Here is a 22,587-nt window from a genome sequence, read left to right on the forward strand (position 1 = left end):
CAGTTAGAGCCCGCCCCCTCTCCTGCCCCCCAACCCCCTTCCCCCACCCACTGAAAGTGAGTGAGGGTGAGCAAGCCACAGAGGGAGGGGGAATGGAGTAAGCGGGGGCAGGGCCTCAGGGAAAGGGGCGGGGCCTCGAGAAAAGGGGCGGGGCCTCAGGGAAAGGGGCGGGGCCTCAGGGAAAGGGGCGGGGCCTCAGGGAAAGGGGCGGGGCCTCAGGGAACGGGCAGAATTAGGGGGTCAGAAAGTTGGCAACCCTAGGTTGACTCTGGCGGGGTGGGGGAGCCCCAGTCCCTAGCGCTGCCCCCCCCGCAGGCCCCCCCTGTCGCTTCCCCATGTTCCCATTGCTCCATCCTTGCACCATTTCCTCCATGCCCTGCCTAGGTAGGGGACTGTGGGGCTTGGGGGGGGGGCATCTTCCCTGGGGAACTGCAGTTCGGGGTGCTCCACCTTCCAGGGCGACAGGGTGGACAGGGTGAACTTTGCAGTTCAGGGTGATCATCCCCCACAGGCACCCCCTGCAGTTCGGGGTGCTCCCCCCTCCCCCCAAGGTGCCCCCCTGCAGTGCGGGGCACTCACCCCCCCCGGGGGGCCCCGGTGCAGTTCAGGGTGCCGAGCCCTGGCAGCGTGACCCGGCCGTGCAGGGAGACGTCAGTGTCGGAGCCACGGTTCCTGCGAGCACCAGGCTCTTCTCGAAGAGCAGCGGGTGGTAGGCGCCCAGCGAACAGGCCGCCTCCCGGAAGGGCTCGTGACACCGGTCGGTCCGGCGCTGCGAGGGCAGGAACTCACACAACTGCACCAGCCGGCAAAGGGACGTCATCAGCACCGTGCCTGGGGGGCAGAGAGCGGGGTCACTGGCCCGTGGGGGGCCTACAGGCACCGCCCCTCCCGGCCACCAGGGGGCACTGCCCCATGGGGGGGCCTACAGGCACCACCCCTCCCGGCTCCTCCCGGCCACCAGGGGGCACTGCCCCTCCTGGCTCCTCCCAGCCACCAGGGGGCATTGCCCCTCCTGGCCACCAGGGGGCACTGCCCCTCCCAGCTCCTCCCAGCCACCAGGGGTCACTGCCCCTCCTGGCTCCTCCCAGCCACCAGGGGGCACTGCCCCTCCCAGCTCCTCCCAGCCACCAGGGGGCACTGCCCCATAGGGGGGCCTACAGGCACCGCCCCTCCCGGCTCCTCCCAACCACCAGGGGGCACCACCCCTCCCGGCTCCTCCCAGCCACCAGGGGGCACTGCCCCTCCCGGCTCCTCCCAGCCACCAGGGGGCACCGCCCCTCCCGGCCACCAGGGGGCACTACCCCATAGGGGGGCCTACAGGCACTGCCCCTCCCGGCTCCTCCCAACCACCAGGGGGCACCACCCCTCCCGCCTCCTCCCGGCCACCAGGGGGCACCACCCCTCCCGGCTCCTCCCAGCCACCAGGGGGCACCACCCCTCCCGGCCACCAGGGGGCACTGCCCCTCCCGGCTCCTCCCAGCCACCAGGGGGCACTGCCCCTCCTGGCCACCAGGGGGCACTGCCCCTCCCGGCTCCTCCCAGCCACCAGGGGGCACCGACCCTTCAGCCGCGCCCAGCCAACAGGGGGTCACTGCCCCATGGGGGGACACACACAAGGCAGGGGGTGCCAGGCGGTCTCTGGGCAGTCGTGGAGGGGTTCCAGGGGGGATGCCGGGACAGGTGCCGGGGGGATCCCTGGCTGGTCGTGTGGAGGGGTTTCAGAGGGGTTTCCAAGGGGGGGCCTCAGGGATGAGGGGTTTGGGACAGGTGCCGGGGCAGGTGCTGGGGGGGTCCCTGGCCGGTCGGGGGGGGTTCAGGGGGGTTTCTGGGGCAGGTGCCAGGACAGGTGCTGTGGGAGGTGCTGGGGAGGGGGTCCCTAGGCGGTCATAGGGGCATTCTGGGGGGGGAGTGCTGGGGCAGGTGCCGGGGGGGTCCCGAGCAGTTGTCAGGGGGTGGTTCCAGGGGGGGTGCTGGGGCAGGTGCTGGGCGGGTTCCTGGCTGGTCATGGGGGGGTGCCGGGGGGGTCCTGGGCAGTCGTGGAGGGGGTTCCAGAGGGGGTGCTGGGGCAGGTGCCGGGGGGGTCCCGGGCAGTCGTGAAGGGGGTTCCAGGGGGGGTGCTGGGGCAGGTGCCAGGGGGGTCCCAGCAGTCGTGGAGGGGGTTCCAGGGCGGGTGCTGGGGCAGGTGCTTGGGGGGTTCCAGGGGGGTGCTGGGGGGTCCCAGGCAATTGTGGGGGGGTGGTTCCGGGAGGGGTGCTGGGGGGGTTCCTGGCTGGTCATGGAGGGGTTCTGGGGGGGTGCTGGGGCAGATGCCGGGGGGGTCTCAGGCAGTCGTGGGGGGGTGGTTCCAGGGGAGTGCTGGGGGGTCCCGGGGCAGTTATGGGGGGGTGGTTCCTGGGGGGGGCCGGGGCAGGTGCCGGGGGGGACCCAGGCAGTTGTGGGGGGGGGTTCCAAGGGGGGTGCTGGGGGGGCCCAGGTAGTCGTGGGGGAGGTGGTTCCTGGGGGGTACCGGGGGGGTTCCTGGCTGGTCGTGGGGGGGTGGTTCCAGGGGGGTTCTGGGGGGTCCCGGGGCAGTTGTGGGGGGTGGTTCCAGGGGGAGCCGGGACAGGTGCTGGGGAGGTTCCTGGCTGGTCGTGGGGGGGCTCTGGGGCAGGTGCCGGGGGGGGGCCTGGCCAGTTGTGGGGAGGCTTCCGGGGGGTGCTGGGGGGTCCCGGGCAGTCGTGGGGAGGTTCCAGGGGGGATGCCCGGGCAGGTGCCGGGGGAGTTCCACGGGGGTGCTGGGGGGTCCCGGGGGGTGGTTCCAGTGGGAGTGCCGGGAGAGGGTTCCTGGCTGGTCATGGTGGGGTTCTGGGGGGGTGCTGGGGCAGGTGCTGGGAGGGTCTCAGGCAATCATGGGAGGGTGGTTCCTGGGGGGGTGCTGGGGAGGTTCCTGGCTGGTCGGGGGGGGTTCTGGGGGGGGTGCAGGGGCAGGTGCTGGGGGGTCCCGGGCAGTCGTGGGGGGGTGCTTCCAGGGGAGGTGCTCAGGGGGTCCCGGGCAGTCCCGTGGAGGGTGGTTCCAGGGGAGGTGCTCAGGGGCCCTGGGCAGTCGTGGGGGGGTGGTTCCAGGGGGGATGCCAGGGCAACTGCTGGTGGTCCTGGGCAGTCGTGGGGGGGGTTCCGGGGGGGTCCTGGTCAGTCGCGGGGGGGTGCTTCCAGGGGAGGTGCTCGGGGGGTCCCGGGCAGTCCCGCGGGGGGTAGTTCCAGGGGGGTCCCGGGCAGTCGTGGGGGGGTGGTTCCAGGGGGGGGTCCCGGGCAGTCCCGCGGGGGGGCTCACCCCGAACGACCTCGGCCGCGCTCCCCTGGAGCAGGTCCCAGAGCTGCCACTGGAACTGCGGGTGCAGGCCGTGGGCGGCCTGGTGGGGGCGCCGTGGGCGGCCTGGTGGGGGCGCTGCACCCGCCCCACCCCACCCGGAGCTGGGTGAAGATGGGGTCGTCAGGGGCCCCGCTACCACTACAGGGAGGGGCCGGTCGGTGAGAGAGACAGATCTCTCCAGCCCCCCACTGATACCCCAATGCAGCCCCTCAGCCCCCCAACACAGCCCCCAGGACCCCCCACAGGATGGGGTCGTTCCGGCTTCGGAACCACTGTCAGGCCCCCTCACAGCCCCCCCCATCCCGCTGTGCTCAGCAGGGCCCTGGTGCCCATCACCCCCAATGTGTCCTCCCCAGCCCCCCGACTTTAACCTGGGACATTCGGCACCCACATCCCTGCAGCACCCCATACACCCCACCCCCAGGGGGCCCCCACGGGGAATGAATGCCCCACATCCCCCCCATTGCCCGCCACCTCCCAGCACTCCCGCGGTGCCCTGAACACCCCGCACCCGCCCCAGGGTCCCCCCAAGGGAATTCATCGAGTCCAAAGCTGGGCGGGATCCCGTCCGACCCCCCATGGGACACCGGCCAGAGACCTGGCCCCCCACTCATTCCTGGCGCGGCTCGCTCCGAGAAACTGCCCCGATGGTGACCCCACCGATGGTGACCCCACAGGCCCCTCGGGGAATCACCCAGGGTTAATCCAGTACTGTGAAAACCCTACACCTTCTTCTCCAGCCAAACCGTGGGGCGCGCCCTCCTAGGGGGCCATGGAGGAGTGTTCGGGGGTGAGGCTGGGGTGCGGCTGGGGTCCACCCCTGCCATCTGAGGCCCCAGCCTCGGCCCCCTTTCCCCCGTCTGCGTCCATCCCAGGACTTGCCGGGGGCCAAGAGCCGGCCCCTGTGGGGCCCACTGGAAACTCACCCGCTCAGGGAAGGGTCCCCACAACCCGCTACAGACCCCCGTCCCCGCAGGGACCCCGTCCCATGATCCTGCAGCGCACCAACCATCCATAACCCCCATTCCCCTGGCCCCATGGGCAAGGCAGCCAGTCCCTCCCTGGCCCCCCAGGTCTCACCTCCTGCAGGTCGGTTGCGTACGTGGCTGGTCCCAGGCCACCAGCCCCCCGGAGTCGTAGAGCGGATTGTCCAGAAAGTGGTGCTCCTTGGACGCCATCAGCTGGGGGGTGGGGGTGGGGTTAGTTAGGGGGAGAGCAGCACAGTCCCCCAAATGCTTCCTCCCCCACCCTCCAACCCCCCAGCCCCACAACCACCTCCGTCCCTGCCCTGCAAACCTCCAGCCCCCCAACCACCTCCTTCCCTGTCCTGCGAACCCCCCTACCCCCCCAACCGCCTCCTCCCCTGCCCTGCGACCCCCCTGTCATGGAGTCCCTGGGCGATGCTCTGGAACTGCTCCCCATGAAGCCAGGCAGGACTCTGGGGAAGTCTCCTCTCTGGGAGCAGCCTGTCTACAGGACACACAGCTCACCCGGCTTCCCCCTTCCTGGGTCTGACCTCGGAGCATTCAGCCTCCTCTGCCCCTCCGTGCGCTTCCCCCAGCGAGTCCGCCCAGGCGGGGCCCTGAGGCAGCCAGAGGGTCCTGCCCCCCAACTCCGCAGTCAGACGGGACTCTCAGCCAGCCAGTAACACAGAAGGTTTATTAGACGACAGGAACATGGTCTAACACAGAGCTTGTAGGTGCAGAGAACGGGACCCCTCAGCTGGGTCCATTTTGGGGGGCAGTGAGCCAGGCAGCCCCGTCTGCACTTCACTCCATGTCTCCAGCCAGCCCCAAACTGAAACTCTCCCCAGCCCCCCCTGCTCTGGGCTTTGTCCCTTTCCTGGGCCAGGAGGTCACCGGATTCCTTTGTTCTCCAACCCTTTAGCTCTCACCTTGCAGGGGGGAAGGGCCAGGCCATCAGTTGCCAAGAAACAGGGTGTCGGCCATTCTCTGTGTCCAGACCCCTGCACACACCTGCCCTCTAGGGCTCTGCAATGATCATACACCCTTATCCCACCCCCTAGATACTTAAGAACTGCCTAGGGGAAACTGAGGCACCCCCACACTATTCAAAGGAAATATTAAGAACAGTCCAACTTCGTCACATCTCTCCGCCCTTCGAGATCGAACTGAGCGGGTTCACTGTACCAGTGACCTGGGGAAGTTTGAAGCCACCCACGTTCCCATGGATGCCCCAGCATCTCTCCCATTCCTTGGTAGGAGTTAGAATCATAGAATCATAGAATATCAAGGTTGGAAGGGACCCCAGAAGGTCATCTAGTCCAACCCCCTGCTCAAAGCAGGACCAATTCCCAGTTAAATCATCCCAGCCAGGGCTTTGTCAAGCCTGACCTTAAAAACCTCTAAGGAAGGAGATTCTACCACCTCCCTAGGTAACGCATTCCAGTGTTTCACCACCCTCTTAGTGAAAAAGTTTTTCCTAATATCCAACCTAAACCTCCCCCACTGCAACTTGAGACCATTACTCCTCGTTCTGTCATCTGCTACCATTGAGAACAGTCTAGAGCCATCCTCTTTGGAACCCCCTTTCAGGTAGCTGAAAGCAGCTATCAAATCCCCCCTCATTCTTCTCTTCTGAAGACTAAACAATCCCAGCTCCCTCAGCCTCTCCTCATAACTCATGTGTTCCAGTCCCCTAATCATTTTTGTTGCCCTTCGCTGGACTCTCTCCAATTTATCCACATCCTTCTTGTAGTGTGGGGCCCAAAACTGGACACAGTACTCCAGATGACGCCTCACCAATGTCGAATAGAGGGGAACGATCACGTCCCTCGATCTGCTCGCTATGCCCCTACTTATACATCCCAAAATGCCATTGGCCTTCTTGGCAACAAGGGCACACTGCTGACTCATATCCAGCTTCTCGTCCACTGTCACCCCTAGGTCCTTTTCCGCAGAACTGCTGCCTAGCCATTCGGTCCCTAGTCTGTAGCGGTGCATTGGGTTCTTCCGTCCTAAGTGCAGGACCCTGCACTTATCCTTATTGAACCTCATCAGATTCCTTTTGGCCCAATCCTCCAATTTGTCTAGGTCCTTCTGTATCCTATCCCTCCCCTCCAGCGTATCTACCACTCCTCCCAGTTTAGTATCATCCGCAAATTTGCTGAGAGTGCAATCCACACCATCCTCCAGATCATTTATGAAGATATTGAACAAAACCGGCCCCAGGACCGACCCTTGGGGCGCTCCACTTGATACCGGCTGCCAACTAGACATGGAGCCATTGATCACTACCCGTTGAGCCCGACAATCTAGCCAGCTTTCTACCCACCTTATAGTGCATTCATCCAGCCTATACTTCCTTAACTTGCTGACAAGAATACTATGGGAGACCGTGTCAAAAGCTTTGCTAAAGTCAAGAAACAATACATCCACTGCTTTCCCTTCATCCACAGAACCAGTAATCTCATCATAAAAGGCGATTAGATTAGTCAGGCATGACCTTCCCTTGGTGAATCCATGCTGGCTGTTCCTGATCACTTTCCTCTCATGCAAGTGCTTCAGGATTGATTCTTTGAGGACCTGCTCCATGATTTTTCCAGGGACTGAGGTGAGGCTGACTGGCCTGTAGTTCCCAGGATCCTCCTTCTTCCCTTTTTTAAAGATTGGCACTACATTAGCCTTTGTCCAGTCATCCGGGACTTCCCCGGTTCGCCACGAGTTTTCAAAGATAATGGCCAATGGCTCTGCAATCACAGCCGCCAATTCCTTCAGCACTCTCGGATGCAACTCGTCCGGCCCCATGGACTTGTGCACGTCCAGCTTTTCTAAATAGTCCCTAACCACCTCTATCTCCACAGAGGGCTGGCCATCTACTCCCCATTTTGTGATGCCCAGTGCAGCAGTCTGGGAGCTGACCTTGTTAGTGAAGACAGAGGCAAAAAAAGCATTGAGTACATTAGCTTTTTCCACATCCTCTGTCACTAGGTACACTAGTTACACCAGGCCCTTCCAGTTTCACGCCCTCCCTTCGGTCGGGGGTGGTCGATAGCACTCGCAGGCCGCATGTGGGAAGGTTTATGCGGCCTGTGCCCTTTGGCCACCCCCAAAACCCCAGGGGTCAAACTGGGATTGGGTCTTCTCCCCACAAACTGGCCAAACACAGCCATTTGGTTATAGGACTGTTTAACTTTCTTAACAGCTTTCACTTCATCTGAGACCTTCTCAAAGCTATTCACGCTGGGTCTTTCAACAGGACAGTCAGTGGATCCATTCACAACAGAAAATTTCTGGCTGTTAGGAACTGAAACTTTCTTGATTAAATCACTTTCACACCCTTCAGTTGCAGTAAACTGATTGCAAAGACTCCATGAGGATTCCTTTCCCGAGGGCTTTTCTATGCAACAATTCACCCCCTCACAGAAATTCTGCTCTTACCCTCTTTACCTAGGGCTTGCTCTAGGGGAACACTTTCCTGAGCAACAACAGACTCTTTCTGGGTCTCCCTTACATCCAGAATTACCTCTGGCCCATCCGACGGATTCCTACACAATCCCCTTTCAGGCAAACTTACAGACTTCCTAGATAAAAGGTTAGAAGCATTCTCCTTCCCTTTGCCACACACATGTTCAGGAATCTTTTCCTTCTTGCTACAGGTTTCCACACCCTCAGTAGGTAACACAATCACATCACCTTCATGCTCTCCTTGTGCCCCGGCTAGGATCTCACTCTGATTAGACAGAGTTGCTGCACCCTTTCCCAGCCACACATGAGCAACAGGCAAAATACAAGCACCAGAATTGTCTGGTCTCTGGGATTTTACATAGACACTGCTATTACCAGCAGGAGAGTGAGTGTGTGGGCGGGGGGGGGAGTGGGGGTTGAGAAAACCTGGATTTATGCTGGAAATGGCCCAACTTGATTATCATACACATTGTAAGGAGAGTGATCACTTTAGATAAGCTATTACCAGCAGGAGAGTGGGGTCGGAGGAGGTATTTTTTCATGCTTTGTGTGTATATAATAAGATCTTCTACACTTTCCACAGTATGCATCCAATGAAGTGAGCTGTAGCTCACAAAAGCTTATGCTCAAATAAATTGGTTAGTCTCTAAGGTGCCACAAGTCCTCCTTTTCTTTTTACATAGACACTAAGTGGATGTGACCTAGTTACAGGGTCATTCTCCTGAGCAGACCCAAACTTAGGACCCTTCCATTCCTGGGCTTTGGCTGAATCCAGAACCAACTCTGAGACAACTGCACGACCCTCAACCATCACAGGCTGAAAGGCCCCTTCTGTCTGCTCCACAGACAAAGAAGAGCCGGACACACCTTCTCCTTTCCCAGACACACAGCTTGGGATCTCATTCCCCTGGTCCCAGCACACAAGGCTGGTCACAGACAACTGCTTGGAGATCAGGGTAGCTCCCTCCACAGGCAAGTCAATACCCCTGACAGACACAGGCACGTTTCCTTCCCTGTCCCAATTCTCCACCCAGCTAACAGGTAAGGTCCAGGGACACTCAGCTTCCACTCTCCTTGCCTTCCCACCCTGCTGACTAGACACAGCCATCAGCTCACAAGGCTGCCTAGGCTCATCCAGACTTTCCTTACCAAGCACCTTGCCACTCCCCACAGATCTCCTGCCCTGCCTGTGTCTCCCCCCGACTCAGCTGGGGTCTTATCTCCCCCCTTGCTCAGCACTGCCCTTGCTGTCCCAGTGGGGGTAGGCAGCGAGCTCGCTGCTTTCCTCACAGCATCAGAGACAGCGTGAGCCCCCTGAGCCCTCCCCGTTCCGGTGTGCAAGGGGGCAGGGAGCATCTCTCTGTCCCACCCAGCCCCAGGGGTCTGGTTACAGGCAGGCAGGTAGCCTGAGCCTAGCCGCTCCTCCCTGCTGCCAGCCAGGTCATCTGCATTTTCACTGACCATTTCCCTCTCCGCCCCTGGATTCAAATTCAAACCCTTGGCCCTTACAGGAGTAAGGCCTGGATCCTGTCCCAAAGAGACAGTCACCCCCCAACAGGGTCTCGCAGCTGGTGTCCTGGAGAACCCTAACAACCAGCCAGCCCCACCCCTTCTGGGTCTGCACGGGGATCTGGGCCCTAGGCAGGGCGAGGGGCTTCGTCCCTGGGACCTTCACCCAGCTCACCCAGCCCCTCAGCATCTGAGGCTGCACCACCCGGGGCCTGACACCAGTTCTCTCTGTCCCAGGATCTCGCCACCCCAGGAATGTCTCTCCATTGACCATCACCTTCCGTTCCCACTGGGGGTCTGAGGGGCCTGGCCCCAGGAACCTCCACACAGACATATAGGCTGGGACCAGGAGTGGGAGCCTGTCCACCTCCCCACCCATCTGGCTGACGGAGTCTACGGCCTTGGGACCCAGCAAGGGAGCTAGACACCGGGGCTTTTCCGCAGGGTCCCCCGGTTCAAATCTCCAGCCTGCTCAAAGGCAGTGAGGTGGCATCCACATCCCCCCCCCTCCTTAACCAGGGGCAGCAATTTCGTCTCGAGGTTCCCTGCGGAACTGGCCCCCCGGGGTCTATCCCCACTCACCCCGGGGAGGTCCCCTAGGCCTCTCCACCCCACCACCGCCAGTTCATGCTGCTGCTGCTTCTGCAGCTCTTTCTTGGGCTCTCGCTGTCCCTCACAGTCCTCTTGCTCTCTCGGACTCAGCTCCAATCCCGTCCGTCTCCGATCCCCCGATGGGGAACCCGATCGTGAAGACCCCCGTCTGGTCGGGGACAGGAGTCTTGGGGATGCCTGGCTCCCACTCCAGCTGCTCCCAGATCCTGCTATAGCCCCATTTGGGGTCAGGAATCTGTTCCTTAGAGCGGTCATCCTCCTCCAGCTGCACGATGAACTGTGCCTTGGTGAACTTTCCAATGCTCAACCCTCTCTTTCTGCACCGGGTTACAAAGTCCTTCTTCAGGAGACGGTGACAGGCCATCACTCCGCTCTTCCCAAGTCCCCGGGCGATGCTCTGGAATTGCTCCCCATGAAGCCAGGCAGGACTCTGGGGAAGTCTCCTCTCAAGGAGCAGCCTGTCTGCAGGACACACAGCTCCCCCGGCCTCCCCGTTCCTGGGTCTGACCTCGGAGCATTCAGCATCCTCTCTGGCCCTCCGTGCGCTTCCCGCAGTGAGTCCGCCCAGGCGGGGTCCTGGGGGGGCCAGAGGGTCCTGGCCCCCAACTCCGCAGTCAGACGGGACTCTCCGCCAGCCAGTAACACAGAAGGTTTATTAGACGACAGGAACATGGTCTAACACAGAGCTTGTAGGTGCAGAGACCGGGACCCCTCAGCTGGGTCCATTTTGGGGGCAGTGAGCCAGACAACCCCGTCTGCCCTTCACTCCATGTCCCAGCCAGCCCCAAACTGAAACTCCCTCCAGCCCCTCCTCCTCTGGGCTTTGTCCCTTTGCTGGGCCAGGAGGTCACCGGATTCCTTTGTTCTCCAACCCTTTAGCTCTTGCAGTGGGGAAGGGCCCAGGCCATCAGTGGCCAGGAAACAGGGTGTCGGCCATTCCCTGTGTCCAGCCCCCTGCACACACCTGCCCTCTAGGGCTCTGCAATGGTCATACGCCCTTCTCCCACCCCCTAAATACTAAAGAACTGCCTAGGGGAAACTGAGGCACCCCTACACTATTCAGAGGAAACATTAAGAACAGTTCCACATCGTCACACCCCCCCAACCGTCTCCGCCCATGCCCTGCGAACCCCCAGCCCCCCAACTGCCCCCTGCCCCACAACTCCCAGCTCCCCAACTGCTCCCTCCCCCGCAAGCCCCCAACCACCCCTCCCCCTGCCCTGCACCCCCCAGCCCTGCCAACTGCCTCCTTCCCTGCCCTGCGACCCCCCCAGCCCCCCAACCGCCTCCTCCCCTGCCCTACTACAACCCCCCAGCCCCCCAACCGCCTTCTCCCCTGCTCTGCGACCCCCCAGCTGCCTGCTCCCCCACCCTGCAACCCCCCCAACCACTCCTTCCTCTTCCCTGCAACCCCCAGTCCCCCACACGCCTCCCCCCGCCCTACTACAACCCCCCAGCCCCCCAACTGCCCCCTCCCCCTGCCCTGCAACTACCCAGCCCCCCAACCGCCTCCTCCCCCACCCTGCAAACCTCCAGCCCCCCAACCGCCTCCTCCTCCACCCTACTACAACCCCAGCCCCCCAACCACCCCCTCCCCTGCAACCCCCCCAGCCCCCCAACCGCCTCCCCCCGCCCTACTACAACCCCCCAGCCCCCCAAGTGCCCCCTCCCCCTGCCCTGCAACCACCCAGCCCCCCAACCGCCTCCTCCCCCGCCCTGCAAACCTCCAGCCCCCCAACCACCTCCTCCCCCACCCTACTACACCCCCAGCCCCCCAACCACCCCCTCCCCTGCAACCCCCCCAAGCGCCTCTCCCCGCCCTACTACACCCCCCAGCTCCCCCAACCACCTCTTCCCATACGCTGCAACCCCCCAGCTGCCTCCTCCCCACCCCTGCAAACCCCCCCCATCCCTCACCTCCAGCTCCAGAACTGCCCCCGCTGACCCTCCCTGGCTCCTCCCCCCCGCCCCCCGGGAGTTGAGCAGCCGCAGGGTGGTTTTGGAGCCCACGTCGCGCTCGTAGCCGGCCGTCGGGGCCGCGTTGAACCTCAGCTCCGCTTCGTGGGCGTCTGGGCAGAGAGGTCGCACGCCCCCGAGTGCCCCCTGTGCGAATGGGGCTGCTCACGCTCACACCCTCCTTGTGCAAATGGGGCTGCTTCTGCTAGCACACCACTTGTGCAAATCGGGCCACCTGCCTTCACGCTCCCCGTGCATTCACGGATCTCCTTGCCAAGGCCCGAATTTTGCAGGGACCCGGCCGAGCTCACCACAGCGCAGGTGTGCAGGGGGCCCAGCTCCTCCACCAGGTCCCTCTGGGGCAGGACCCCCCTCCACTCGGGGGCGGAGAAGGGCCCCTCCCCCGGGTGCAGGGTCCGCACCGTCACCCGAGCCTTCAGCTGGCACAGCAGCCCCGGCCCTGTCCACCCGGCCCCGGCCTCGGGGGGCACCTGGTACTTGTGTCCGGCCTGGTAGCTCTTGAAGACGCGCTGGAGCCGTGGGCCCAGCATCTGCGGGGGACATCTCCTCCTTCCAGAGGTGCCAGGGCAAGGGGCCCCCAGGGCCACTGAGCCGTGGGGTCCCCTCCCGAACAGCACCTCCATCGGGCGCCGGGAGAAGCTGCCAGTTCCGGGGAGCCGGCCCCTGGCTGGGGGGGCCTAGGCCCCTCCCCAGGGGACCCAGGCATCCGGCTGGCCTTGCTGGAGGGAAAGGCGGCGCTGTTGGTCCCCGGGGACGCGTTGAGGCCCCGGATGATCTTCTCCCTGGCGCGGCTGGTGCCCCCCGGGCCCCCTGCCGGCCCCCAAGCTGCAGCACCAGCCCCGTCTCCAGGCCCAGCGGTACAACACTGCAAGGCATAGGCCGGCGAAGGCGACGTAGATGCAGCCCCGGCCTGACCTCCGGGGCAAGCGCGGCCACCGGCATGGGTCCATCGGCCTGGGGGTGAAGAGGAGCTCGGTGAGATGCAGCCAGGTCTGGGGTGGAGCACGGGGGATGTTTATACAGGGACCCCTGACCTGGCCCTGAAAGGCGGCTGGCTCTGGGGTGAGGCACAAGGAAGGCCATTGATGCTGGAGGCTGGCAGCGTTTGGATTTACCACCGGTCCCTAGGCTGGTGTCTGCTGCAAGATGTGGGGTGGAGCAGTGACCCCTGGCGGCTGGCAAGGAGAATGTCCCTGGCCCCCGCCAGGGCACACGGGGTTTGGGTCCCAGCCCCTCGGCCCAGGGGAGGCAGGAGCCGGCCCTGAACCCCAGAGAGCAGCAGGGGCCCTGCCTCCCACACAGCGCCCAGATCCCTGCAGGGGGGGCATTAGCCGCAGGGCACCCACAGATCGGAGACGGGGCTTGGGGGGCATCGGAACTGGGGGGGGGATCTAATCTACCTTCCTCCTCCCCATACACATTTCTTCACCCCCTCCCCACACCCCTCCATTGTGCCATCCCCATATACCCTCACCCCCTCCATCCCCCATCCAGCCCTATACCCACCCTCCATCCCCCCAAAACATCCCTCAATCCCTATACACACCCCTCCATGCCCCCACACCCCTCCTCCCTCCATCCAGCCCCATATACCCCTCACGCACCCCTCCATCCATCCTCCTCACTCCCCTCCATCCCCCATCCAGCCCTATACACCCCTCCATCCCCCACATACATCCCTCACTCCCCTCCATCCAGCCCTATACACCCCTCCATCCCCCCCATACATCCCTCACTCCCCTCCATCCTCCATACAGCCCTATACACCCCTCCATCACCCCCATACATCCCTCAATCCCTATACACACTCTTCCATGCCCCCACACCCCTCCCTCCCCGTATACACCCCTCCATGCCCCCACACCCCTCCTCCCTCCATCCAGCCCCATATACCCCTCACGCACCCCTCCATCCATCCTCCTCACTCCCCTCCATCCCCCATCCAGCCCTATACACCCCTCCATCCCCCACATACATCCCTCACTCCCCTCCATCCAGCCCTATACACCCCTCCATCCCCCCCATACATCCCTCACTCCCCTCCATCCTCCATACAGCCCTATACACCCCTCCATCACCCCCATACATCCCTCAATCCCTATACACACTCTTCCATGCCCCCACACCCCTCCCTCCCCGTATACACCCCTCCATGCCCCCACACCCCTCCTCCCTCCATCCAGCCCCATATACCCCTCACGCACCCCTCCATCCATCCTCCTCACTCCCCTCCATCCCCCATCCAGCCCTATACACCCCTCCATCCCCCACATACATCCCTCACTCCCCTCCATCCAGCCCTATACACCCCTCCATCCCCCACATACATCCCTCACTCCCCTCCATCCAGCCCTATACACCCCTCCATCCCCCCCATACATCCCTCACTCCCCTCCATCCTCCATACAGCCCTATACACCCCTCCATCACCCCCATACATCCCTCAATCCCTATACACACTCTTCCATGCCCCCACATCCCTCCCTCCCCGTATACACCCCTCCATGCCCCCACACCCCTCCTCCCTCCATCCAGCCCCATATACCCCTCACGCACCCCTCCATCCATCCTCCTCACTCCCCTCCATCCCCCATCCAGCCCTATATACCCCTCCATCCCCCACATACATCCCTCAATCCCCTCCATCCAGCCCTATACACCCCTCCATCCCCCCCATACATCCCTCACTCCCCTCCATCCTCCATACAGCCCTATACACCCCTCCATCACCCCCATACATCCCTCAATCCCTATACACACTCTTCCATGCCCCCACACCCCTCCCTCCCCGTATACACCCCTCCATGCCCCCACACCCCTCCCCCCTCCATCCAGCCCCATATACACCCCTCACTCCCCTCCATCCTCCATACAGCCCTATACACCCCTCCATCCCCCCCATACATCCCTCAATCCCTATACACACTCTTCCATGCCCCCACACCCCTCCTCCCTCCATCCAACCCCATACACCCCTCACACACCCCTCCATCCATCCCCCTCACTTCCCTCCATCCCCCATACAGCCCTATACACCCCTCCATCCCCCCATACATCCCTCCCTCCTGCATATATACCCCTCCATGCCCCCATACTCCCATCCCCATCCCTGTACCCCTCCATCCCCCTATACAGCCCCACATACATCCCTCCTCCCCATTTACCCCCCACACCCCTCCATCCCCTCACCCCCATACACACCACTGTACTCCATCATCCCCCCACTCACCCCCCTCCTTCCCCCCTCCATGCCCCTCACCCCCCTTCCCCTGGCTCTCCCTGCCCCGGGCTCCCCGGGCTGGAGACAGAGACACAAACAGTCGCCCCGGGGGGGCAGGACTCACCTTGCCCTGCCCATCGGGTCCCTGGGAGCCGCCGCACCGCATCCGGAGCCTCCAGCCCCACCAGGGGCGCCATGGACCGGGGGGGGGGGGAGAGGGGGCAGCAGGGAGACCACATGTGACCCAGCCACGCCCCTGCCTCCCTCAGCTCCGCCGGTACCCCTCACTCCCGACCCACAGCCCCTGCTAGCCCAGCCCTGGCCCCCCCAGCTCCGCCGGGGCCCCTCACTCCAGCCCTGGGCCCCCTGGGGCCTGTGCTGAGCCTGGGGTGTTGTGAGGCGAATCCGGGGGGTGTTTGCGCAGGGAGGGACGGGACGTAGCACGATGGAAACATTGCTTTTACTTGGCAGGAAAATGCAAAATGTACAAAAGAGCCGGGATGGGGGGAGCAGGACACAAATACACAACAGGGGAGGTTCCACGACTCACAGGTTCCCCGCCAGTTGTTCAGACGCAAATCGCACATCCCAGGATCACACACACATACCCCAGCACCAGGTCACATACACACACACAGAGCATTGCACAACGCAGCATCGCACATCTCAGCACCCCACGCAAAACCCAGCACCCTGCAGTGTCGTGCACACACACAGCTGCCTCCCTCCACCCCAAGACACACAAATGCCAGTGTCCCCCAGTGCCCCCTGCCCAGGGCTTCTCTCTCTGTTTCACACACACACAGACACACACCTAACGGGGAAGGTACAACCCTCCCGAGTCGCACCTTTCCTCACAGGACAGTCCCACACAGTGTCACAGCCAAGGAGATGCAAGCTCAGCCGTTCACAGGGGTAAAACACACACACGCTCCTGTAACAAGCGCACAGACTCACACCCTGGTGCACACAGTCACACCCATCGGCTCCCTCCCACGCACGCACACACAGCGTCCGTCCAATCTGGTGAGATCTGATGGTCCCGGCAGGCGTGAACAAGGGAGAGACGGCGACCCCTCGGTCTTTGGCACATCTGTGCGCTCGCTCACACACACACACACACGGCTGTGCGTACACGTAATACTATGCGGACGTACACACCCCTGTAACCCTGTTCACCATCCCTCCCTTCTCCAGCAGCAGAGAACCCAACATCGCTGCTCCGGGGGAGGGTAACACCGAGAGCTGGGACGCAGGGCCCCGGGGCCCACGGCGCAGCAAGCGGGGGGAGTCCATTGGTGTAGCCCCATGAGCCGAGCACGGGGGGACCCTTCAGGCCCCTCCACGGGTGCCGTGGGGCGAGGTCACTGTCTCGGCGTGGGCCCCACGGGAGGCTCCACTGTCCAGTGCCTGCAGCCCCGAGCCCTGGGCGTCCCCGGAGGCAGCCGGCCGCCCCCAGCAGCACCGGCCGCTGCAGGGTGGGCTCCAGGCGAAGCGCTCGGCCGCGCAGTAATAGACCAGCGGGTCCAGGCAGGCGTTGAGGCTGGTCAGGGCCATGGTGACGCGCCGGGCGGCGTAGGTGCCGCGGAGGAGCTGGCAGCCCTCCAGCGCCCCCAGCCGCCACAGCGTGTGCACCACCTGGGTGAGGTGGTAGGGGGCGAAGCAGAGCAGGAACACCGCCAGCACAACCATCACCGTGCGCAGCGCCTTGCGCCGGGCAGCCCGCGAGCCGGGCGCCATGCCCGGCGTCTCCAGCAGCCGGCGGGCGATGAGCGGGTAGCAGACGCCGATGAGTGCCAGCGGCACCAGGAAGCCCACGGCGGCGGCGAAGAGGCTGACCCTGGAGATCCGGCCCTTCCAGGAGTCGCTGGAGAAGTTCTCCAGGCAGGCCAGGCGCCCGTTGGGGAAGGGGCGGGTCAGGGGCCCCCGCAGTGTCAGGTACAGCACGGCCACGGCCAGCAGGGCCCAGATGGCCAGGCAGCTGGCCACACGGTAGAGGGGCCGGCGCAGGCGGAGCGAGCGGAGCGGGTGCACCACGGCCACGTAGCGCTCCAGGCAGATGCCGGTGAGGAAGAGGGAACTGCCGTACAGGTTGGCGTAGAAGAGGGAGCCAGTGATCTTGCACAGGGCCTCCCCGAACACCCAGTCGTTGCGCAGGGCGTGGTAGGCCACGCGGAAGGGCAGGGTCAGCACGAAGATGAGGTCGAGGGACGCCAGGTTCGCCAGGAAGATGTTGGCCGGGGCGGTGGCCGTCCGGGTGCGCAGGAAATACCAGAGCACGGAGAGGTTCCCGGCCAGGCCCAGCACGAAGACCAGGCTGTAAACCACGGGGAACAGCACGTACTGGAAGTCGGCCTGTTCCCCGCAACCTGTCTCGTTGGGGGGCAGTGCCGAGGCGTTCGCGGCCAGGGTCCAGCGAGGCTGGGAGGGAGGGACGGACGGAGGTTAAAACCCACACAGAGCTCGGCCGGCCCTCACTCCTGACCCGCAGCCCCTGCCAGCCCAGCCCTGCCCCGCCCAGCCCTGCCGGTGCCCCTCACTCCCAACTCTACGGTTGGCTTTGTGCAGTTACACGTCGGCTGGGGCCCAGTAATCTCCTTGTTTGCATCCCAGTGCAGGGTCCCGGGGAGGGCGGGGGGGAGAGGCTGTGTCCCAGGGGGCCCCATTAGCGCCCAAGAACTGAGCTCTCCCCCCACCCCCATGTGCAGGGAGGGGGCTGCCCCTGGATCCCAGAGCCCTGGGAAGAGCCCGGGAGGGAGCTGCAAAGGAGGATGCTAGGAATGCCCAAGGTGCAGGGGGAGGGGGCGTCTGCTGTGTGTGGGGAGGGGGCGGCCTGGCACCGAGGAACCGTGTCGCAACCCAAATGCTGCTTAACGGGATCTGCACCCTGCTGCGCACATAGGCGGGGCTGCCCGCCGCAGGAGGGGAGGAGGCCAGCGGGAACCCGGGGTCAGAGCCAGGCTGCGATGGGATGGGCAGGAAGAAATTTGGGCGCCAGTTGGCAGAGTGAGTTCCCTCTGCCTGCGCCATACCCCCCATCACCTGGCTGCCCACAGGAATCCTGGGTTCTCTCCCCGGCTTGGGGAGGGGAGCGGGGGCTGGTGGGTTAGAGCAGGGGGACTGGGAGCCAGGGCGCCTGGGTTCTCTCCCTGACTCGGGGAGGGGGTTTCCTGGGATAACTCTGGATGTTGTCATTCTCCATATAACACCCCCCCACACACACACACATCCTGTTTAGAACCCTGCTCAGCCCCGTACCCAGTGGCAGGTAGGTGAAATGAGCTGCCCTAGGGACAGAGATTCCCGAGCCTGGCTGACCCCCGGGACAGGATACCCAGGGGGGTCAGGATGCAGGGGATGGGGTGACCCCCCACCTTGTGTCAGTTCTGGGGTAACCTGCCCCCAGGGGCCCTCTCCTTCCCCCACTGCATCCCACAACTCCTTGTTCCCATAGCAGGATGAGGGGACCCCAACCCCCTTCTCCACCATGGTGCCTCCCTCTGCCCTGTCTCCCCCAAACTCCCCACTCTCTGCTCAGCATCTCAGCAACTGGGTGGGGCTGCACAGCAGGAGCAAGCTCCCCATGGGTGGGACCTGCCCTCAACCCTACAAGGGACCCCTTCCCCCCACAAGTGTAGCGCAGCCCCAGGCATCCCGCCCTTCTCCCAGCTGTCCTAGATACAGGGATCCCCTGCCCCAACCCAACCCTTTCCCACCTGTCCCAACCAGACCACCACCCCCCCACTCGTCCCCCGGACCCAGGGAGACCCACCGACCCCCAGTGTGGCTTTGACTCACCCCGTCCATGGGAACCAGGATCCTGCGGCTTCTCTGGGGAGAGTCCAGGCTCAGATAAACTGGGCTGCTCGACCCGCCTGTCCAGGGTGGAGGCCCAGGCGGGGTGGGGGGAAGTGAGAATACCCTAATCCCGCCCCTTAGCCAGGGAGGAGGTTCCCCAGCAGGGACGGGAGAACACCTTAACCCTGGGCAGACGATTTGCCTTGGCAGGGCGGGGGCTGATCCCCAATAAGACCAGCCCTGGGGGGCTGCCAGGGGTCCCGGCAAGTCATCGCTTGTGGCTCCCTGTGTTTGGTGCGAGGCTGCTGGCTCCATGGCCGAGGGGCACCAGGTCCGTCCCTGGGCATCTAGCGACCCTGCTGTTCCTGGAGCCAGCAGCTCCTTTCCCTTTGGGGTGAAAGCCCCCGCGGGGAGGGGGGGCCTCAGCCGATGGGCGTTACACCTACATACAGACCAGCCGCTGTCTGCCACCCGCCGCCCCGACCGAACACACACACAAGCACACACTCAGCCTCCCGCTCCCTCACAGACACAAATGCACACTGACGCTCTGCACACACTCACAACCGTGTGAACAGACATCCTTGCACCACAAGAACACACACACTAACCCAAACACACGCGCGCGCCCCCCCCGCAGTTCAACACATTCATACCCTTTCTTCCTGCACACACTCTCATGCACACGCAATATGCCTTCACTCACACCTACGCCCTGTACACCTTACACACCTGCACCGACGCCCTGCACACCTCTGCTCACACCCACGCACGCCTCCCCACTCAGCCTGACACACCCAACCTGCGTTTTGCTGGCCTTTTCACCCCTCCCCCAACGTGGCACAAATCATTTTTGGCCGATTTGCCCGCAGGCCGGGCCAGGGGAGCGGGAAGCCCCCGTCTTGTGCCCACGGGGAGGAGGGGGGAGGCTGACGGGAAACAGCCCCAGGGCTGGGAAATTCCCATTATTAAGTAATCTGATTGTTTGCAAAATGCTTCCGGAGACCAGCTTCCTGCTGCTGTGGGTGTGACATTGCGGTGGGGGGGGGGTGAGTGTGGTATGTGACTGTGGTGTGGTCGCATGTGAGGTGTGAGGGGGCGGGCGTGAATGTCATGTGATATGTGAGATGTGTTGGGCTGGGTGTATCAGGAGGGGGGCATGGCTGTGAGTGGTACTGTACGTGAGAAGTGGGCGGCATTGGGTGTGAATATGGTGTGCAACAGTGACGGTGGCCTGCGTGTGTGTGTGATTGTGATGTGTTGTGTGTGAGAGGGTGTGGCGTGTGCATGATCGTGGTGGGGTGCCGTGTGTGGCAGGTCTGTCCAACCCCAGGGGTGTTGTGTAACGTGCTGTGCGCGTGCAATGTGCTGTGCGACGTGTTGTGTGTGTGCGACGGGGTGTGTGTGTGAGACAAGGTATGTGCATGATGAGGTGTGTGCACACGTGCAACGCGTTGTGCGACGGGGTGTGTGTGCGCGTGCGACGTGTTGGTGTGATGGGGTGTGTGCAGGAGTAGGAGCGGGAGGGGGCCCAGGAGGGGGAGCAGGGAGGGTCCGGGGGCGGTGCAGAGGGGGGGCAGGAGAGGGAGCGGGGGGGAGCCGGGGGCCGAAGGGTCCGGGGGCAGTGCAGAGGGGTGACCCGGGGGTGACCTGGAAGCGGGAGGGGCGGGGGGAGCAGGAGGGTCTGGGGGCGCAGGCGAGGGAGCGGGGGGGTGGTGCCGGGGGGGCCCAGGAGGAGGAGCGCGGGGCCGAGGGGGGGAGCAGAGCAGGGCAGTGCTGGTTCGGGGGGGAAGAGCGGGGGGGGGTCTGGGGGGGCAGGAGAGGGAGCGAGGGGCGCGGTGCCGGGGGGGCCTGGGAGCAGGAGGGTCTGGGGGGGCAGGCGAGGGAGCGGGGGGGTGCCGGGGGGGGGCCCAGGAGGAGGAGCGCGGGGCCAAGGGGGGGAGCAGAGCAGGGCAGTGCTGGTTGGGGGGGGAAGAGCGGGGGGGGGGCCTGCGGGGGCAGGAGAGGGAGCGAGGGGCGCGGTGCTGGGGGGGCCTGGGAGCAGGACGGTCTGGGGGGGGCAGGCGAGGGAGCGGGGGGGTGGTGCCGGGGGGGGCCCAGGAGGAGGAGCGCGGGGCCGAGGGGGGGAGCAGAGCAGGGCAGTGCCGGTTGGGGGGGGAAGAGCGGGGGGGCCTGCGGGGGCAGGAGAGGGAGCGAGGGGCGAGGAGCGCAGTGCCGGGGGGGCCTCGGAGCAGTAGGGGAGCAGGAGGGTCCGGGGGCGGTGCAGAGGGGCGGCCCAGGGGGGTCTGGGGGCAGGCGAGGGAGCGAGCGGGGGGGGGGCCGCAGGGGGGCAGAGCGGGAGGCCGGTGCCGGGAGGAGGAGCCCGGGGGGACAGGAGAGGGAGCAAGGGGGGCTGTGCCGGGGAGTGGCCTGGAAGCGGGAGGGGCGGGGGGAGCAGGAGGGTCGGGGGGGGCAGGCGAGGGAGCGGGGGGAGGTGCCGGGGGGGGCCCAGGATGAGGAGCGGGGGGGCCGAGGGGGGAGCAGAGCAGGGCAGTGCCAGTGGGGGGGCAGAGCAGGGGGGCCTGCGGGGGCAGGAGAGGGAGCGAGGGGCGCGGTGCTGGGGGGGCCTGGGAGCGGGAGGGTCCGGGGGGGGCAGGCGAGGGAGCGGTGCCGGGGGGGCCCAGGAGAAGGAGCGGGGGGGGCCGAAGGGGGGAGCAGAGCAGGGCAGTGCCGGTGGGGGGGTAGAGCGGGGGGGGCCTGTGGGGGCAGGAGAGGGAGCGAGGGGCGCCGTGCCGGGGGGGCCTGGGAGCGGGAGGGTCCGGGGGGGGCAGGCGAGGGAGCGGTGCCGGGGGGGCCCAGGAGAAGGAGCGGGGGGGGCCGAAGGGGGGAGCAGAGCAGGGCAGTGCCGGTGGGGGGGTAGAGCGGGGGGGGGGCCTGTGGGGGCAGGAGAGGGAGCGAGGGGCGCGGTGCCGGGGGGGCCTGGGAGCGGGAGGGTCCGGGGGGGGCAGGCGAGGGAGCGGTGCCGGGGGGGCCCAGGAGAAGGAGCGGGGGGGGCTGAAGGGGGGAGCAGAGCAGGGCAGTGCCGGTGGGGGGGCAGTGCAGGGGGCGGCCCGGGGGGGTCTGGGGGCAGGCGAGGGAGCGAGCGGGGGGGCCGTAGGGGGGCCGAGGGGCGGGAGGAGGAGCTGGGGGGTTGCGGGGGGGGTTATGCTGGGGGGGCCGCGGGAGGAGGAGCGGGGGGGCGGTGCTGAGGGGGCCGCGGGGGGAGCAGAGAGGGGGGCAGTGCCGGTGGGGGGGTAGAGCGGGGGGGGGCCTGTGGGGGCAGGAGAGGGAGCGAGGGGCGCGGTGCCGGGGGGGCCTGGGAGCGGGAGGGTCCGGGGGGGGCAGGCGAGGGAGCGGTGCCGGGGGGGCCCAGGAGAAGGAGCGGGGGGGGGCGAAGGGGGGAGCAGAGCAGGGCAGTGCCGGTGGGGGGGTAGAGCGGGGGGGGGCCTGTGGGGGCAGGAGAGGGAGCGAGGGGCGCGGTGCCGGGGGGGCCTGGGAGCGGGAGGGTCCGGGGGCAGTGCAGGGGGCGGCCCGGGGGGGTCTGGGAGCGGGAGGGTCCGGGGGCGGTGCAGAGGGGGGGCAGGAGAGGGAGCGAGGGGGGCGGTGCCGGGGGGGCCTGGGAGCGGGAGGGTCCGGGGGCAGTGCAGGGGGCGGCCCGGGGGGGCCTGGGAGCGGGA

At 65.2% G+C, this 22,587-nt stretch overlaps 2 protein-coding genes across 2 annotated transcripts; both read right to left on the reverse strand.

Annotated features, from left to right (window-relative positions):
- Positions 1-604: 604 nt before the first annotated feature.
- LOC140904501 (beta-galactoside alpha-2,6-sialyltransferase 1-like) lies at positions 605-15,291 on the reverse strand. Its single transcript, XM_073326877.1, is given in 7 exon segments — positions 605-831; positions 3,311-3,450; positions 4,430-4,535; positions 11,874-11,966; positions 12,116-12,401; positions 12,403-12,866; positions 15,219-15,291. Coding segments are annotated over 7 exon segments (1,389 nt in total).
- Positions 15,292-15,535: 244 nt separating this feature from the next.
- LOC140904504 (lysophosphatidic acid receptor 6) lies at positions 15,536-20,545 on the reverse strand. Its single transcript, XM_073326880.2, has 2 exons — positions 18,893-20,545; positions 15,536-17,515 (listed from the first exon to the last, which is right to left on the reverse strand). Exons 1-2 carry the CDS (start codon positions 19,205-19,207, stop codon positions 16,427-16,429), a joined length of 1,404 nt encoding a protein of 467 aa, XP_073182981.1. The 5' UTR covers positions 19,208-20,545; the 3' UTR covers positions 15,536-16,426.
- Between the last annotated feature and the right edge of the window lie 2,042 nt (positions 20,546-22,587).

The sequence above is a fragment of the Lepidochelys kempii genome, chromosome 28, assembly GCF_965140285.1.
Source record: "Lepidochelys kempii isolate rLepKem1 chromosome 28, rLepKem1.hap1, whole genome shotgun sequence".
NCBI lineage: Eukaryota > Metazoa > Chordata > Testudines > Cheloniidae > Lepidochelys > Lepidochelys kempii.

Excerpts from the sequence above, each read along its gene's own strand:
- LOC140904504 (XM_073326880.2), bottom strand. The coding sequence starts at position 19,207 with ATGGAGCCAGCAGCCTCGCACCAAACACAGGGAGCCACAAGCGATGAC. Across the intron at positions 17,516-18,892 it reads TCCTGGTTCCCATGGACGGG|CCTCGCTGGACCCTGGCCGC; the intron begins GTGAGTCAAAGC and ends CCTCCCTCCCAG.